General features: G+C 40.8%; 1 protein-coding gene across 1 annotated transcript in view; it reads right to left on the bottom strand.

Annotated features, from left to right (window-relative positions):
• The window catches only part of lrpprc (leucine-rich pentatricopeptide repeat containing), a 103,704-nt gene that overhangs the window by 71,440 nt on the left and 12,316 nt on the right, over nt 1-19,948 (bottom strand). The window contains exons 9-11 of the mRNA XM_039738178.1: nt 13,709-13,866; nt 13,433-13,538; nt 13,167-13,274 (exon numbers count right to left, since the gene is read on the bottom strand). Of these exons, the coding sequence (XP_039594112.1) occupies nt 13,167-13,274; nt 13,433-13,538; nt 13,709-13,866 (372 nt within the window). The remainder of the gene's footprint in view (nt 1-13,166; nt 13,275-13,432; nt 13,539-13,708; nt 13,867-19,948) is intronic.

The raw sequence follows: 19,948 nt of genomic DNA, 5'->3' as shown, positions 1-19,948 counted from the left end.
TGAGGCTGAAGCAGAACCAGGTTATGATCTGCTTTCCCAAGCGCAGGCAGCGGGGTGGCGCTGTATGCGTCTTTAACGTTTGCATACAGTAGGTCGATAGTCCTGTTTCCCCGGGTGTTACAATCCACATACTGGGAGAAGGCAGGTAATGTTTTGTCCAGCGTCACATGGTTAAAGTCACCAGCGAATAGCACAAATGCCTCAGGGTGCTGCGTTTGTAACTTGCTGACCTTAAATTGAGAGTTGGTTGATCCTGTATTGTATGTCTCAAGGACATCTCTTAAAGCACGGGTCACCTTTGTGAGAGGACATTTGAAAGGGTGACAACAAGATTTCTGATTGAGTCTAAACAACTTCTCTACCAAAGATATTGTGAAAATGTATGCTGCTGCTGCTGCTGCTGTAGCCAAGACCCTGCTTTTATCTCCACCGGGTAATGGACAGCATCTGCTATTGATTGATTACACCTGACCGATTTGCACACCTCACTCCCCTCTGATTACTGCCGGGTGGAGCACTGGCATTTATTATCCACATTGGAATGGGCTCTTTTTACAGCAGACATTTTAACATGAAATAGTACGGCAAGCACAGGTGTCACTAATGACATTAATGAAGCTTCTGTTCAATTTCAGTGTAACATAATTGGAACCTTCATGTCATTACTTACACCTGTGCTTGCTATACTACTTTATGCCAACATGGCTGCTATGAAAAAGGCCCACACGTGATGCCACCTGTAAGTAATGATAGGTCAGCAACAACTCAAAAAGCAAAGACTGAATTTTCTGGAGATGTTCATGACATTATAAGCTAGCTTTACTAAAAAAACTGACTTATTTTAAAATACTGTTTTTTTCATTATTTAATTTTTAATATTATAATGACTCATAACATGGTATTTTTCATTTTGGGGATAGCATGGTATTTCCGCAGAATATAGAGCTGGAAAAGAGTTTTAAAACAATTTGAGAAACATTTCTGTGCGACTTACCGTATATGCTCACATACAAGTCGGGACTTGAAACCCGAAAAAATCGATCATAAAAATCAGACCGCGTTTAATATGCCCGTTCAAAAATGCGACACTTAAATTTTTTTTTTTTTTTACACATCTTCTTGCCTCCTCCAATCTCGCACCAGTTTCTCAGACGTATCGAATATTTTGTTGCACCAGCGCAGTTACCAATTTCTTTTGCTACTTCAACGACATTTAATTTAAAACCAGCTTCATAATTCCTTCTGATTGAATGCTGCATTGTAGATAAGGGATGCTCTTACGATAAAGGTGTATGAGGGTGTGAGATACGAAAAACACAAATCGGTGCAAACGTCGCTTCAGAATAATTTGGGTATTGTGTGCTCTGTGGTTACTCTCTCAGGTGGGCGTTAGCATATCATAATCCCTTATACCAATAGCGCAAGTTTTCTGCATCCGACTTATAAGACTGAAATTATAAAATATCGGAAATTATACAGTAAAATCAAGTTCCGACTTATCCACAGGAGAACTTATTCATGAATATATACAATATGTTTAGGGACATATAGCAAGTCATAATCCTCCCCAGTAAATTCAGACTTTGTTAGCGTAAATCTCCCTTAATATTGATCCCATACACTTACAATTTCAGTTCCATGTGTTACTCATATGACCAAATCAGCACACCAAGTTACATTAAAATCTGTGACGATGAGGTCCAAAACTGCGATAATTCAACAAGGAATTACCTATAATTGATACCTACTTCTAAGCCTAAAAATCCAGAGTAGTAGGGCTCAGTTGTGGGTAAAAAAAAAAACAAACATAGATGAATTTAATTTCTACAATCTAACGATTTTACAAGATCACTATTTCCTGACTGGGTGTTAAAGACTGACAAAGACAAACCTGTCTGCAATGGGGGTAAAGAAGGGAAAAAAAGAGAGAGAGAAAAAAAAAAAGCAGGAACCTGAACTTCTCAAAATGCCAATTCAGCTAAAAGCATAAATCAGCCAATGAGTGCTGAAGTGCTTGTAGAACTCAAAACTTATTAGTGAATGTTAATCAGAATGAAAGTGACTCACAAGCAATTACTCGTTGGCTTAGGTTTTTTTCCCCCCTACAAACAGCTCCAAATAAACATTTGTGAAAAAGATCATCCATCCATTATCCAACCCACTATATCCTAACTAAAGGGTCAGAATACCAAGTAAATTATATAGGACTGAAAAAGAAAGACCGTCACAGGCAATGATGCCTTAGGACCATCAGTAAAAGTGTTGGCTTAAAACACTACGCATATGAGCTGGCATTCACTTTAAGCTCATCAAAATGATATATGAAAGACAGTACATAGGCACTATATCACAAATGTGTGTGGAGACCTTGTGTCTGAGGCGCACATTCTTTTCAAGTGAAATAATTACCCATTAAACACAGGACAAAGAAAAAAAATCTATTTCACAAGAGACTGGGCCGTGCTCAAAGTTTATAAATTGTATATATTTATTAAAGAATTAAGGGTTCCTACGTCCTCACTCAAAACTGCAAAAGCAATTTTTAAAGTCGAATTCCCAGGTGAACTGTCCATAGAGGTAAAGCCAAGAGGAAATTCCCAGTAAATCACAGACAAAGCAGGAAATCGCAGGCGACCGCCCTCACCCAAACCCTTATCTGTGTGACACAGCAAGTTCAGCATCCAGACATGTTATGCTTTGGACAGAACCCTGTAAAAACACGCCGCGACATTCTCATGTAAACACTCCACGCAAACCTTATGTGGTCAATTCCCCTATATGCTTAGGATAGAAGTCAAAATACCTCTCCATCCTATATGAAATGACTTTGTAACAGTGGGAACTGTTTGTATGTCTTAAATGTCAAAATCTGCCAGCAAGTGTTTGAACAGCTTGTGTTGGTTTAAGGTAAAAGGTCCAGCACTGACCTGTTAGTCTGATGTTTTCACTGAAACAAAGGAACAGCCTAGCTAGAGATTTTAAAGGAATACCCAAATCAAAAATGGCATTTTTTTTTATATTACTTACCCCATGTACTTTTGTAATGGATGCAAAGAAAAAGGACTTTTTGAATTGAAGACAGGACTCCTGCCCAATGAATGTCTGGGAAATGGCAGGTCTTCCAAGTAAAAAAAAAAGTCACTCCTGTGAGTCTTTAGGTTTCCGGTTTATGTCTATTCCGATAATTCCATAAGAAACTATTCAATTATATTTTAGCAGAAAAGGATTTGTTTTTTTATATTTAAAGCAGGTCACTGGATGACATACATGTGAATTATGTTTCACGTGTAATGTTTTTTGTCACTTGAACACTTTTTCACGAACACTTGTCTATTGTATCTTTATATATAACTAGAAAAATACCCGCGCTTCACAGTGGCGAAGTACTGCCTTAAAATTTTTATTAAGAAGAAAATTAAACCTTTTTATACTGAGGGAAAATATACCAATAATTATTTGTTAAGGATCTCTTTGTATACCACATTGTGAGTTCGGCCCTCCGGTTATAATATGACCAAGCTGTGCGCTGAGCTTACTCTTGAGCATGTAACGTACAGTTGGCCATGTGAACAGTAATCTTGTTTCAAATCTCACAGCTTGGATTGCTGCTGTCATAATCGGTTTGAGTTTCATGGTTTGTTTCAATTACGACAGTATTTGCAGGACTTGTGTTGAAGAGACATTCGGCATCTGTCAAGCGTTGTAAGTATACAACCGGTTTCAGCGATAACTTCACATCCAGCTTTTGAGAGTTTAAACATTCATAAACATCAAAGTGTCCACTACTGAAATCGTCACCTGTGAATTTAAGATGTTTAAGAGGCATTGGAGGTTGTCAAAGGGTGTAAAATATTTGGCCATTTCAGTACACTTGAGAGCGACAACCGAACAATTCAGCGGCAGCCATCAACTCACATGCAGATCCATAGGTGAAGGGCTTAAGCATTTCACTCTTCTAGTGCTCTTGTGTAGAATAATTATCTCCTGTACCGTCATCAGTCCACACCTTGAACCTGTCCCAGTCATTCAATACATAAGACACAATGTTCCTCCGGATATCAAGAATGAGCCTGATATGGCCGTGCAATATGTAACACAGAGAATGGAAAAGGTAGGTGCCATCTCCGGGCATGGAAACCACTCGGTAAATGACAGTTCTTTGATCGAAGGTGATCACCTCGATAGACATGTTAATGGGGGTATGGCTGGAATAATAAAGGAAATGGGTACCTGAACAATGTAAAGTAAGTCTAAAATACCTACACAATAACTATAATCGTAATAAATGAACAATAAAACAGCTGAGAATCCGTGGATTAAATTAAAAGGCTGTAGTTATCAGCAGGGAGATGTGAATCCCATGGCGAAGCAAGGAAGGGAATGTAGAAACTGGAGCGACGGACGGCCTTATATAGGCAGGTAGCCAACAACGTGGGAGGCGTTGGGATGGAGGACCCAACGCCACCACACACGGTGACTGAGCTGCAGGCTATGGACGTATATATGTACATAAGTAGGATCCAGTTAGCGTTAGGAACCCGTGTACCAAATTTCTTGAAGATGGGCCCATAAGTAACAAAGACCATTGAAAAGTTCAATATGGCGGCCGACAGTGGCATCATACCACCGAAATAAGTACCAAATTAAAACCTTCTACCTACACGGGAAGTTGGAGAATTAGTGACATTGGAAAGTTTAATATGGCGTCTGACAGTGGCGTCATACCACCAAACTAAGTACGTACATTGGTTTCGGTTAGCACAGGGAAGCCGCCTACCAAATTTCGTGAAGATGGGGCCATGAATAAGAAAGTTCAACATGGCGGATGTTGTTGACCGTTATGCGTAGAATTTCGAAATGAAACCTGCTTAACTTTTATAAGTAAGCTGTAAGGAATGAGCCTGCTAAATTTCAGCCTTCTACCTACACAGGAAATTGAAAAATTAGTGACGTTGGAAAGTTCAATATGGCGGCCGACAGTGGCGTCATACCATCGAAATAAGTAAGTACATCGGTTTCGGTTAGCGCAGGGAAGCCGCCTACCAAATTTCATGAAGATGGGGCTATAAATAAGAAAGTTCAACATGGCAGACGTTGTCGACCGTTATGACCGTTATGTATAGAATTTCAAAATGAAACCTGCTTAACCTTAACCTGTAAGTAAGCTGTAAGGAATGAGCCTGCCAAATTTCAGCCTTCTACCTACACGGGAAGTTGGAGAATTAGTGATGAGTGAGTCAGTGAGTGAGGGCTTTGCCTTTTATTAGTATATACTGTAGATGCGCTACCGTGGCTGTTTGTTTGTCTGTCCAGGATTTTAACACTAGAATTACCAGAGCCTACGAAAAAACTCGTAATTCCGTCCCACCTTAAACTGCTTCTTAAATCCCTTCACACCTCTCCGCCAGCGCCCTTTGTCTTCTAAATGTGCTGATAAAGAGAAGCTGGAGCAGCCGGCTATTCCATCCCCCCACCAATTTAGAACGTGCACGAACTTCTCTCAGCTCATGCCTTGATTGAGTATCTGGGAGTGAAGTGGAGTTTTAGAGTGGAAATAATAGATCGTTGTTTGGAACACACGCATTTCATGTCTGTTCCGTTTCTACAGTAATCTGTGTCAACACATTGTTAAAACAGAAACGTTTTTTTATATTCTAGTAGTAGATGACAAAATGTAGGCATAAACTATATAATGTATGAAGCCTGAAGTCCAAATAGCAAAGAAACATTTTCACAAGAATAACACAATTGCGCTTTTATTCAAAATATAACTGCAGAAACAAAAGCGCCTTAACATGTGACATTGACACCAGTTTATTGTAACTGCCTCCGTGGTTCAATAGACTCAGCCCCGCTTGGGAATCAAAGGTCACGAGTTCGATCCTGCGCCCCTCCGTTTTGAGAAGTAAACTGCTCTTAGTCTTACTGTTTTAGAATAAAAGCATACATTTGATTTCAGTCTGTAACAGCCGGTGCAATTTATGATCCTTGTAAAGGTTAGCTTTTTTTTTTTTTTATTCACTTTTCATTCTCTCAGTCGCGTTCAGAATCAATCCATACAACCCCATCTGACACGGCTGTTTTCACTAAAGACGCGCTATAGCTCTGCAGTGTACCACGATGCATACTAACGCCAAACACCCTCAACCTAAAGTCCCCGTTCTGACACACAAACGCTGGCTAAGCTGCTTCTTCGTATCTCACCGTCACTTGCTTTTCTTTTTATTCAGTTTTATTGAGTGTTCCTGCCAGTCCCGCATGTTGCTGTATGCTGTTTCTTTTGTACTCCAGGACATGCAGAGGAAAGAATGGTAAAGACCAGTAACCGGCGCTATATGCAATCATCAGACACTCCCCATCTGCCCGTGTCGTTCAAACACAGGAACATATATTGGTGTAAAAGTATAACAAAAGTGCACTTTTTCCATCGCCTTTTCCTGTAAGAAGCAATGTACACACTTCTCTCTATGCTGTGGTTTCTATTACACACCTGAAAGAAAGAGACAATATATGTGAAAATATAATCGCACTAATGCAATATTATTTGAAAGCGAACAGCGTCAGATCGGGTGTGAATTTATGCAGGAACTGGAAATTCTCTGATGCGGGACCTTCCCCCAGGGAAGAAAGTACAGTGTCAGGTGCTCATTCAGTGTAATAGAAACCATAGCACAGAGAGGTGTGTACACGGCAACAAGTACACGGTCGTAAATGTAGGAAGGACGGTCCTTGGGTGTGTGGAACTGTTAATATTTGAATGTGATGATTTTATATAGCACGGAATGAAAATCTGCACCATGCAAGCTGTCGTATCAATCGCCTACTGTAACTTGCTTTCTTTTTTCTTCGGTTATACAGGTAGTTTTGAATAAAAGTGCACTTGTTTTGTTTGCGAAATGAAGTGTCTGCGTGCACTTTTCGTGGCATTACACGTGTATTTTTGAGCATGCCCGTTTGAGCAGTATAAAAGTATTGAAAAGTATAACAAAACAACGGGCAGATGGGGAGTGTCTGATGATTGCATATAGCGCCGAACTTACTGCTCTTTACTATTCTCTCCTCTGCGTGCCCTGGAGTACAAAAGAAACAGAATACAGACGCGCTATAGCTCTGCGTTGTACCACGATGCATACTAACGCCCCCCACCGGTTCTGACACACAGACGCTGGCGAAGCTGCTTCTTCTTCTTATCTCACCGTCACTTGATTTTCTTTTTATTCAGTTTTATTGAGTGTTCCTGCCAGTCCCCGCATGTTGCTGTATGCTGGATATTTTCACATGTATTGTCTCTTTCTTTCAGGTGTGTAATAGAAACCACAGCATAGAGAGAAGTGTGTACATTGCTTCTTACAGGAAAAGGCGATGGAAAAAGTGCACTTTTGTTATACTTTTACACCAATATATGTTCCTGTGTTTGAACGACACGGGCAGATGGGGAGTGTCTGATGATTGCATATAGCGCCGAAGTTACTGGTCTTTACCATTCTTTCCTCTGCATGTCCTGGAGTACAAAAGAAACAGCATACAGCAACATGCGGGGACTGGCAGGAACACTCAATAAAACTGAATAAAAAGAAAAGCAAGTGACGGTGAGATACGAAGAAAGCAGCTTCGCCAGCGCTTGTGTGTCAGAACCGGGACTTTAGGTTGAGGGTGTTTGGCGTTAGTATGCATCGTGGTACACTGCAGAGCTATAGCGCGTCTTTAGTGAAAACAGCCGTGTCAGATGGGGTTGTATGGATTGATTCTGAACGCGACTGAGAGAATGAAAAGTGAATAAAAAAAAAAAAGCTAGCCTTTACAAGGATCATAAATTGCACCGGCTGTTACAGACTGAAATCAAATGTATGCTTTTATTTTAAAACAGTAAGACTAAGAGCAGTTTACTTCTCAAAACGGAGGGGCAGGATCGAACTCGTGACCTTTGATTCCCAAGCGGGGCTGAGTCTATTGAACCACGGAGGCAGTTACAATAAACTGGTGTCAATGTCACATGTTTAGGCGGCTTTTTGTTTCTGCAGTTATATTTTGAATAAAAGCGCAATTGTGTTATTCTTGTGAAAATGTTTCTTTGCTATTTGGACTTCAGGCTTCATACATTATATAGTTTATGCCTACATTTTGTCATCTACTACTAGAATATAAAAAAACGTTTCTGTTTTAACAATGTGTTGACACAGATTACTGTAGAAACGGAACAGACATGAAATGCGTGTGTTCCAAACAACGATCTATTATTTCCACTCTAAAACTCCACTTCACTCCCAGATACTCAATCAAGGCATGAGCTGAGAGAAGTTCGTGCACGTTCTAAATTGGTGGGGGGATGGAATAGCCGGCTGCTCCGAGCTTCTCTTTATCAGCACATTTAGAAGACAAAGGGCGCTGGCGGAGAGGTGTGAAGGGATTTAAGAAGCAGTTTAAGGTGGGACGGAATTACGAGTTTTTTCGTAGGCTCTGGTAATTCTAGTGTTAAATCACTTGTAGCTCGCAAACCATTTGACTTATTGACCTGAAATTTGGTACACATGTACTATGTGATGTCTACTATCCACTTTCGGGGTGATGATTGACCTCCAAGGTTATTCCTCTTTTTATTTTATTGTAGAATCAACTCTCTGCATCTGCCAAAAGGGCGGCTTTGTGGCAAATGTGTACGGGCGTCGTTCTCATCCCTACCACCGGTGCCGTCACTTCTCCTACCTCTTCATATCTTAAATCATTCTTGAGGCAGATTGAACACTTAAAGAAAGTGCCAGCTTCAGTGAAAAATGAAAGAAAACGTACTAAGTAATTGCAACACAAAACACTGACTTAGTTTTAATGCGAAAAGATGCCAATGGAAGAAGAGAAGAAGAGGGCCGCTAGGGTGGAGAAAAAGAGCTGCTCAGGAAGCAGAAAGTGCATCAACCTCTGAGCAAATGAATGCTAAACGTACAGAGAAAGAGAATGAAAACTAGGAATGCTTAAGTCAAGTGGATTCACTGCACGTTAAGGTTATACACATGTCTCTATGTTTGTATTCGGAAATTGAGCCTGGAGAAACGCAATTTCCTTCAGCTGTGCACCGCTTGCTGTATGGACTGAATGAAAATAAAGTAAATCCAATAAAATAAAAGTTTTTATTTTACAGAGAAGATTCAGCAGCAAAAAATTCAGCAAGCTATAGGTAACCAAAAAAAAAAATCACACAACTGAATACAGTAATCCCTCCTCGATCACGGGGGTTGCATTCCAGAACCCCACGCAATAGATGAAAATCTGCGAAGTAGAAACCATATGTTTGTGTAGTTATTTTTATATATTTTAAGCTCTTATAAACTCTCCCACACTGTTAACATTATTAGAGCCCTCTAGACATGAAATAACACCTTTTATTTAAAAGTTTTAACTGTGCTCCATGACAAGACCGAAATGGCAGTTCTTTCTCACAATTAAAAGAATGCAAACATATCTTCCTCTTCAAAGAATGCGTGTCAGGAGCAGAGAATGTCAGAGAGAGAGCGAGAGAAAAGCAAACAATCAAAAAACCAATACATGCTTTTGAGCTTTTAAGTATGCCGAAGCACCGCGATAAAACGGCATTTTGTAGAGGAGTGTCCGTATCCTCTAAGCAAACAGCCCCTCTGCTCACACCTCCTCCGTCAGGCAGAGAGAGCGAGAGAGACAGAGAAAAGCAGACAATCAAGCACCGTGCGGGAAGCATATCGTATATCATTGAGGAGTCTTATTTAATATGTAATACGTGCTGATTGCGTAGCTTCTAAGCCATCCGCCAATAGCGTCCCTTGTATGAAATCAACTGGGCGAACAAACTGAGGAAGCATGTACCATAAATTAAAAGACACAGTGTCCGCAGAAATCTGCGAACCAGCGAAAAATCCGTGATATACATTTAGATATGCTGTGGCGATCGTAAGGAACATGAAAACATCGACTTACAATATCATGAAGAATATCTACAACCGTTAACACTGTCCGGTCTTCCATCACACAAATTACCGTAGAAAGAAGAATGTATCCAAGAAAGGTAATGTAGCACATGTTCCGCGGATAACATTAGACACGAAAGGAGATCTTGATACGCCATTCGTATTAAAACGTTAACAGTTTCCCATTAGAATAGCATTTGCAGAGACAAACATTTGAAAAAGTTGTTTTATTTAATAGAGTGAAAGAAACGAAATTCAATCACAGGCAGTTATACGTTGCGTTGTCACGATGAAAGTCCAAACACAGAGTCAAAATTCAATGCAATATTGACAAAAATTTAATTAAAAAAATTGTTTTACAGTAAAAGCTTAAAAAGTATTTGTGTGTTAATTTCAAAGCCAAACAGAACTAATAAATATTACTCAACAAATAACTAATGCAACATGAAGCATAATTTTCTTTCAAATTATTACGTTTTACTATTTTTTAATATAGTTAATTACTTACTGTAATATGTAACAGTTAATTCTATTATGCATATGTAACAATTCCCATGAAAATAATCTGTTGTGGCGAGCGGCTGGGGGGGTGGTACCCAGCTGGGATGCCCAGAAGGACCAAAGGAGGGATTATGCCTCCTCCAGACCACGAGGGGTCGACCACCCTGGTGGCTATGGGGACCACGGGAAAGGAGCATGGAAGCTCAACCCTACAGGAGCCCGTGGTCACTGCTATGGGGCGACCAGATGCCTGGAGAGCCCTGGTCCCTCAGCACTTCTGCCAATCCCGGAAGTGCTCGGGGGACAAAGACCAGGGAGGCACCTGGAGCACGTCCGGGTGAATATAAAAGGGGCCGCCTCCATTTGATGGCTGGAGTCGGGTGGAAGAGGACGGAGCTCGGAGGAGAGGAGTGGAGGCGGTCAGGAAGAGAGAGAAAGGCATTGTGAGAGGCCTGGACTGTGGGTGATTAGTACGGGAGTACTGGGTTGTGTGTGTGCACTGTATATAATAATGTATAATTAATAAACGTGTGTCGGTGCTTGAACCATCGGTGTCCGCCTATCTGTGTCCAGACCAGTCTCTACACGGTTTAATTGTAAATTGGAATCACCTACGCGATCGGCAGAACCGCAAAGAGGCTAGTATGTAGCATAGGCCCGTGGGTTGGTGAGTGAAGCGAGCAGGGGGCATAGCCCCCTAGTGCCTAATATGAATATGCTGCATCTTGTCATAATGGACATCCAATCATAAATTATACTTAGGGTTAGGTAGTCTGCATATAACGTCAGTAAAGACATTATAGAAATAGTAATCAATGCATGATTTATTTAAATAGATGCTAGTCTTCTCTCAAAAACATGTCTTATGCTGGACAAGAGGAAAAATAAGAATCAGTGAGGCAAAAATAAATAAATAACTCACTTAGCACACAGAAAACAGCAATGATACATTTCCCTTGCTTAGTGACACATCAAACTGCTAAGAATGGAGTATATATATATATTTATAGCCCTTCTTCCCACGTGTAATGAAAAGAACTAAAGAGGAGACAGAAAGTCTGTTTAAAATAGTTCTGTTTAATGCTGCCCAGTCAGGTTTTATGGAAGGCCTTCAAAAGACAGAGAACAGGAAGCAAAGTAAATGACATAATCAAAAATCAAACTTCTTACTTGACAACTGCAAAACCAGACTGGAGTTAACAACAGAGCTGGCCATAGGCAAAGACAGAAGCCCTACATCCTCACCGGAATAATCAACGCTCAGTACAGTAGAGAGAGAGAGAGGGGAACACACACAAACACAAGGCACACCATATACTAGGCCACATCAAACCCAAATTAGATTAAGGAAGTCTGAGAATGGTATTGTCTCACAAATTCAGAAGTCCAGTCTTACTGATGCCATTCCAATATAACGCTTAGCCTCAAATCGCATCAGGTCTATCCAAAACTGTACCACTCCCCAGAGTGCCCCAGAATAATTAATCCTTTGAACAAAGAAACTCTGTCCTACTTGGCCTCTGATTCAAGAATAATGAAACAGCCTGCAGAATACTGCAGTCTTACACTGCACCCTCATTAGCTGCGAGCTCCAAGCTTTACGCCACCCCACTGCGGCACTATCAAGTATTGATCCCACAAAGGAGGAATGGAGTTTCCTTCACCCCACCGCCCCCAAACAAAAGCCATCCTCAACTGTTCTTTCATATAAATAAAGCAACTGTCTCGCTCACTTCTCTTTCCCAGAGTAATGTTTCACTCACTCAACAGCATACAAACAGCAGCCTTGCTCCCAAACACACCACCACCCATTCCTTAAGAAACAGAAACCAAATTCTATTGTGAACAAGCACTGACACATATAAACACTATTCATGCTTGTCCGCAAAACCACAGGCAGTACACTCGGAGCCTCTTAACTTCTCGTAAATCAACAGACACAAGCAAGCAACGCGCATGAATATAAACTCCGCTGCGCTGGAGACATCACGCAAAAGCAGCAGAGTCACTCTAAAGTCGTGCTGCCAGCGGGTGTGAGGGCCGACTCTCTGCACCCGGCTTGGTGAGGCATGGATCACCCTCTGCCTGCATGGTGTCAGAAGCAATAAAGCAGTGGCGCCATTCAGAAGTGACACTCTGCCAGGCTGCGGGCATCTCCGGCACAAGAGCATATGCTTTTCTGCTTGCCTCTCGGCTCGGTACCTCATCAAAATGCAAAGTTTCCTGCAGACCTCGCCTGTGCCCTGCAGGGCCACCTGTGGAAAAGTGACATAGCTCTCAATATTTCATGCGGTGCATCCCACTGCGAGTAATCTGAAGTGAATTCCCTCTGAGCAGCCACATCTACATGAAATCAAGTCACTCTCAATCTGTCAGCACACCTCAGCAAGGCTGCAGGAGGCTGAGCGCCACCATCGTCTGCATTTTTCATAAGATGTTACATCTGAAAAGATTTGTAACAGCAAAGTAAGTTTTTGCTTCTGCTAAGCATTCACAGTAGAGTGGGGAGGGTGGGGAGCAAGAAACTAAAGCAAAATACTGAGTTCAGATAAAAGGTTTCTCTCATTAAACACGTGTTCTCCTCTGATTTCCATCACTTGAAAGTGCCACTGGTCAACGGAGAGCTTTATCAGACATGGGGACAATGAAATCAGCATCTACAAATTTCTTTTCTACCAGATACAGTTGCAACCTTTCCAGAACTATTCAGAAAGAACCACCACTTGCACCAACCTTGTACATTCTGATGTTTCTGGTGATGGATTAGTAGAGGCCAGAAGTAATGCTGCCTCACTGGAAGCCCATCCATTTTCATCTCCTTCATCAGCTCCACAGCCATGCCTGCAAATCACATAAGCAATTAGACTTACCCTACTCTAAACGGTCAACAAGAGGGAGAAGTGTACTAAGGCAGATGAAGAACACAAACTAAATAAGAGGAGCACCATTAGGTTAAAAAAAAATGTTAAATCTTAATAAACAAGCTATTCAAGTCTCACCAGTTTTTTTAGCATCCAAAGCACAGTAGAGTGTGAACTGTAGGGCAGAGGTATGGAGACCACTTTCCTGGAGTTTTCGGCAGTACATTTTAAGTCTGTCAATTGACTGGCAAAGATAAAACGAGATGGTGATGTGGGAATAATATAACTCTTTAGTATGTATCTAGGGCCACAAACATTTCAAATGACCCCCAATACAATAACTTCTCGGGATTCTAAGTGGTACTTTCCTATATATCTCATCTTTGCTGCCATTAACCTGTTAATATTCTTTACCTTGTCCATATTCACACAGTGACGCAGAAAAAAGTTGCCAAGGACCGTAGCATCTCCATTCTGACCTTCAGAATGATTCAATGGAAACATCTTCAGCACTTCAAATGCCGTGTCCTCTAGTCCTCTAGTGACAAGGGTGAGACATAGGTTCATTGCATCTGAAATAATATTAAAAAAAAATTAAATCAAATCTCATATCTCAGGGAATTGTAGAATAATTTAATGAGACTTAAGGTCTGTCTCAAAGAGAACTCAGAAAACAATACTCAGACAATGCCATTTATGTCTTTGCTCAATTGGATTTTAATTTTACACCCATTTGCCAAGTTGTTTAATGTTGTGGTTGGGACAAAAAGGTCTCCAAAATTAAAGGAAATATTAATATTGTGCATTAAAACAAAAAATACCGGTATGGAGATAATGTCAGTCATTATCCAACCTGCTATATCCTAACACAGGGTCACGGGGACCTGCTGGAGCCAATCCCAGCCAACACAGGGCACAAGGCAGGAACAAATCCCGGGCAGGGCGCCAGCCCATTGCAGGGCACACACACACATACACCAATATGGAGATCATGTGAATTACAAAATGGTTTGGCTTACATTGAATTCATACGAAAACACAAAAGAAAAATAATTGAACTTGCTGGCACTTTCTCAATTTAGAAGAACAAATTCCAGCCTTTTGGCTTCACGTTTTATTTTTCTACCTGATCTGTACAGTGCAAGATATAATATCGCTAGTTTTATAATGACTTGGGGGCGGCACAGTGGCGCAGTGGTAGCGCTGCTGCCTCGCAGTTAGAAGACCTGGTGTTCGCTTCCCGGGTCCTCCCTGCGTGGAGTTTGCATGTTCTCCCCATGTCTGCGTGAGGTTCCTCCAACAGTCCAAAGACATGCAGAGTCTGCTTGGTGTGTGGGTCCTGCGGTGGGCTGGCGCCCTGCCCGGGATTTGTTCCTGCCTTGCGCCCTGTGTTGGCTGGGATTGGCTCCAGCAGAACCCCGTGACCCTGTGTATGGATATAGCGGGTTGGACAATGACTGACTGACTGACTGTTAGTATCAATTCCTCCCCTACAGGAATATCTCACAGTATATTGACAGTGTCTCATTACTGCATAACTTTTAACATCTGGAAGGTACTTGGCATTGGCATCTTTAGCGATGTTTATGTTGACAATGTGTTTTCATCCTTGGAACAACTGTCCTTCAGATATAGAATTTTATAAACTTTTCTTTTAAAGTTAGACTCACTGAAGCATCCTAAAGGCTGATAGAGTTTCATGACATTTATTTGGTTAAGAACAACATGAACAAATATTTGCCAAATTCTGAAGATGTTTTGAGCAGCTGCTTGCAAGGCGATTTTGACTTTTTTCTAATGACTGACTTGACAATGACTTTTTAAAACCCACGTGGAAATATCCACAGCAAACTCACATTACCCTCTTTGTATTGTTTCAAAATGACCACTTCCATTTAAGAACCGAAAGACACCTTCAGTGTTGAGAGTAAGGGCTCATTTATACTTCACGCGACGCGACGCATGCTGCAGCGGACGCTCCTGCTACATAGCGTTGAAGTGTTTATACTTGCTTGGCGTGCTACGTAAATCTGGAGGAGTCCACCAGGTGGCAGTGTGAGATATTATCACGGTGAGAACATGTTTGGCTTCTCTGTGTTGTGAATTGCCTAAAACACCTATTAAATTCCAATAACACCTTACCGCAATATCTCTGAAAAGGATGTTTATTGATTAAATCCATCAATCCAGGGATGTGTCCATTCCAACAAGCACTGGGCACGACTGAGAAACAATCCCTGGGCGAGGTCTCCGCTCGCCAAGGTGAATACAAGCACACATACACTAAGCGTCATTTTAAGCGGCACCAAATCCCCAAATCTGCTTATCTTTGGAAGGAAACCGGAGCACAGTGTGGAATACCAGCAGGAAATACCAGCAACATAACTCCCTGCGAGACAGCAGTGCTACCGCTCCGCCACCGTGTCACCACCATGTGTGTAATTATTAACAGTATTCATTATTTAAATGAAATTATATGTAAAATGTAACATACACACTTTAATGCATTTCATCATGAAAGTGATATCAAGTATGAATCTAAAGATTCTAAATGTGCAGAGAGTTGGAATATCATACATTTAATTTGTTCTGTGTGGTGATCTTTTGCTGCTTGCCGCTGCTGTCAGGTCCAAGAAGCTCGTAGCGATTAAAAACTGGGATGGCGTTCTGACGGTCTGCTTTAATGATAAAGTAAACTCGAGGTTAAAGTGGACAATTCGTGATTAAAGCGAAATTTCCACTTTAATCACAAAATACGTTTTCACCGTGTCCTTTATTTTTCTCAGTGGTTCAAATATAGCGCTATACATTATGTTGCTGTTGTTAAGTTGCAAAATAAAAAATTAAAAAAGCGACACAAAAGATGGTATGTGAGACTTTTAAAATGTATCGTGTCATTACATTCGGGAACTATCTACATGTGACAGAAAGCCTCTATGCCGATCCTACGGGATGGATGCTTCGATATGGTGAAGCAAAATGCCGACATACAAATGCATTCGTGGTGCTTTTATATTCAAGCGTCGATATTCCGATCGTAATGACACGATACATTTTAAAAGTCTCAGTGTCTCTATATTTTTTGCAACTTCACATCGGCAACATAATGTATAGCTGTATTTGAGCCACTGAGAAAAATAAAGGACACGGTGAAAACGTATTTTGTGATTAAAGTGGAAATTTCGCTTTAATCACTTAATTGTCCACTTTAACCTCGTAGTTTACTTTATCATTAAAGCAGACCGTCAGAACGCTATCCCAGTTTTTAATCGCACGAGCTTCTTGGACCTGACAGCAGCGGCAAACAGCAAAAAGATCACCACACAGAACAAATTAAATGTATGATATTCCAACTCTCTGCACATTTAGAATCTTTAGATTCATACTTGATATCACTTTCATGATGAAATGCATTAAAGTGTGTATGTTACATTTTACATATAATTTCATTTAAATAATGAATACTGTTAATAATTACACACATGGGGTGACACGGTGGCGGAGCAATAGCACTGCTGTCTCGCAGGGAGTTACGCTGCTGGTATTTCCTGCTTGTATTCCACACTGTGTCCGTTCCTTCCAAAGATAAGCAGATTTGGGGATTTGGTGCCGCTAAAATGACACTAGTGTATGTGTGCTTGTATTCACCTTGCGATGAGCAGAGACCTCGTCCAGGGATTGTTTCTCAGTCGGCTTGTTGGAATGGACACATCCCTGGATTGATGGATTTAATCAATAAACATCCTTTTCACAGATATTGCGGTAAGGTGTTATCGGAATTTAATAGGTGTTTTAGGCAATTCACAACACAGAGAAGCCAAACATGTTCTCACCGTGATAATATCTCACACTGCCACCTAGTGGACTCCTCCAGATTTACGTAAAGTACGCTACAGAAGTATAAACACTTCAACGCTATGTAGCAGGAGCGTCCGCTGCAGCATGCGTCGCGTCGCGTGAAGTATAAATGAGCCCTAACACGTTAAAAGTAACATGTTGCTACATAAGAAGATTATTTGTTAAAGTATTGAGTGACGTAATGGGTAATACAGTCATGCACCGACCGACCCTAGGACTCCATTTGGGACTGGCCGTTTGGCTGCATGTCAAATTGACCGTGTCACTTTTTAAATAGGTTTAGCTCAGTTTTGGCTCTTTAGTGTTCATTTTATAAACAGAAGAACAATTCAACGACAAAGGCTCAACTGTGGAAATGAGCATCTCCTCCAGTGGGCATTAAACATTAAATTTATGTAGAAGACTGTCTACAGTCTTTTCAAATACAGTTGGAATAATTTTAGCTATACAATGTTCATTTGGCAAGCAGCTTACAGGGGCACGCATTTCTACAGGAAAGGCTCAACTGTGGAAATGAGTGTCCCCTCTGGTGGAAGGAATTTGAGGGGCACAGTAGATATGAACATGCCCGATAGGCTTATTAAAGACACTGTGCACCATTTTAACTGCCCAGTGTTCATTTTGCAAGGGGGTAGAGCAGATAAAGACTACCGTTGAATGCTTTCTCCAAGCTTTTTTTGATTAGTTTTAATTTGCCATGATCAACTGTGAACAAGAAAATGAGTTTGATAGGATAATGACACCTGCTGTGAAAATGAGATGCTCCCCCAATTTAAAGGGGTGGTCATGACAGGCATATTTCATTCACATGGTTTTATCACTCATGTGATGGGAGGGGAAATTTGAGTTCCACAACAACGCCTTTCCCGTGGAAATATTTTTTTCCCTCTTTTTCCACCTAAGAAAAAAACTATCCGAGTAAATGTTTAGAGCATGGGGCCTTTTATGGCATGAAAGTGGATTGGTACATTTATTTTAACAATTTGTCTTTTAAAGTGTCTTTGTACAGAGTTTTTGGGAGTCAAGTAATGAACGTTTAATTCTAATTATTACTATTATTATTTCACTAAATCTGTTTTTCCATGTTTCTTTGTTGAAGAACTTGTTGGTTAGCCGAACATCAGAAACAGCAGATATGTGGCATTTTTCAAAACCATTTTAACCAGTCGGAGCACCCTGGTAAAACACACACACACCCACAACCTTAGAACGCAGACTTCATGACATCGCTGTACGTGAAGAAACAACAGGCAGGCGGCTGTGCGTGTATGACTACTGACAGATATGCCAGCATTTTGCACGAAGCATGCGTTAAATCAAAAGAGAAACGTCTCACAAAAATGTGACAACCGTATCTTAGTGCACTGGCATGAAGTCAGAAGGGGCACAGATATCTTCATAACAGGGGACCTACATGCTGGGTAGATGAATATCCAACAGGTCATCAAAATACAAGACATGAAAAATATTAGAAATACAACTCTTCGTTCATCATTATGGCACATTAAGTCTCTCCTTGAAATTAACTATTTGGGATGCATGGCCGCCGTATCAGCCGCACCACACAGTTAGGAAAATTTATGTTGCATCTCGCCCAGTGCGGACACGTCAAGTATAAACCAGCCTTTAGTAGAATGCAGTTCACAAACGTCCAAGAGGGAAATCTCTCTTTGTATCGACACTTATGTTAATAGCAATTCCACTAAGCAACAAAAAGATGGCATTTTGCGACTGATACCATATAATTATTGGTGAACGAAGTAGAAATAATAATCTCCATGGCCTATTTTTGGTTGCATTTGTGACCATTTTAGTCGCAGACTGGAATGTTGTAGTAAGGAAGAGGTTAAGCATGTGTGTACCATACAATCATGTAAAAAGAACTGAACAAAAGTTATAGGTATACATTAATTCTGACTTGTGCCGAGGGGTAAATTTAATTGGCCTAGTTTAGGGTCACAGGGAGCCAGTGATTACTGCAGCAGAACTGAGTGTAAGGGAAGAAGCAAACGTGTTGGGACATATGTTGGTCACTTGCAGAGTCCGATCACACGGCCAAGCAGAAAAGAGTATGTTGTGTGCAGTCCGGTAACAGAAAGCTACTAATAAAATTGCTTTCATCCAGCAATTTGCTATTGATCTGTTAAAACAGTGTGATTGGATACCACGGTAGTCAGAGTTTATACCACAAATCTTTGGAGGTTCACTTTGGGGATAGAAAAAGAGATGGATGTTATTTACTTCACAGCAGAGGTTGAAGTGAAAACAACTAAGTACCAGAACTATTTTTGTTGGCTTCTTGGTTCTCCATAATAATGCTCTGCATATTTTAACCCATTTTCCTAACTGGCGGGTGGCTTTAATCTGTAAGGTAATTTGGGCTGAAGGATGAGGGGTGCATCTAGGAGATTAGATCAGGATGATATTCGAGCATTGCATTGGACAGCGTTTCCTTCCTTGAGGTCAAAGTTGAATGTACCAGTATGTATCCATGAAAAACGTAAAACTGCCGGTATAGTCCATTTCAAGCCCTGCAGCACAGCACAGCAAGGACTAAGCTTATTCAGAAAACACGACAAATTTATCATCTTTGACTGTGTTTCTGGGCATTTTCATGAAGGCTCATATATGAGTTTAGGGTCTAACAACAAATGCTGATCAGTGAAATGTTGCAGATTATCATACAAAACAAAAAATAACAACACAAAAGTAACGTACGGTTAGTAACTCATTACATTTTATGACAACTGTCTAATATAGCCAGTTACTTTTTTATTGAGTAATGTAACTATTATT

This window comes from Polypterus senegalus, chromosome 16 (assembly GCF_016835505.1).
Source record: "Polypterus senegalus isolate Bchr_013 chromosome 16, ASM1683550v1, whole genome shotgun sequence".
NCBI lineage: Eukaryota > Metazoa > Chordata > Cladistia > Polypteriformes > Polypteridae > Polypterus > Polypterus senegalus.
The sequence above is the reverse complement of the archived record's forward strand: the minus strand, read 5'-3'. Positions and strand labels throughout refer to the sequence as shown.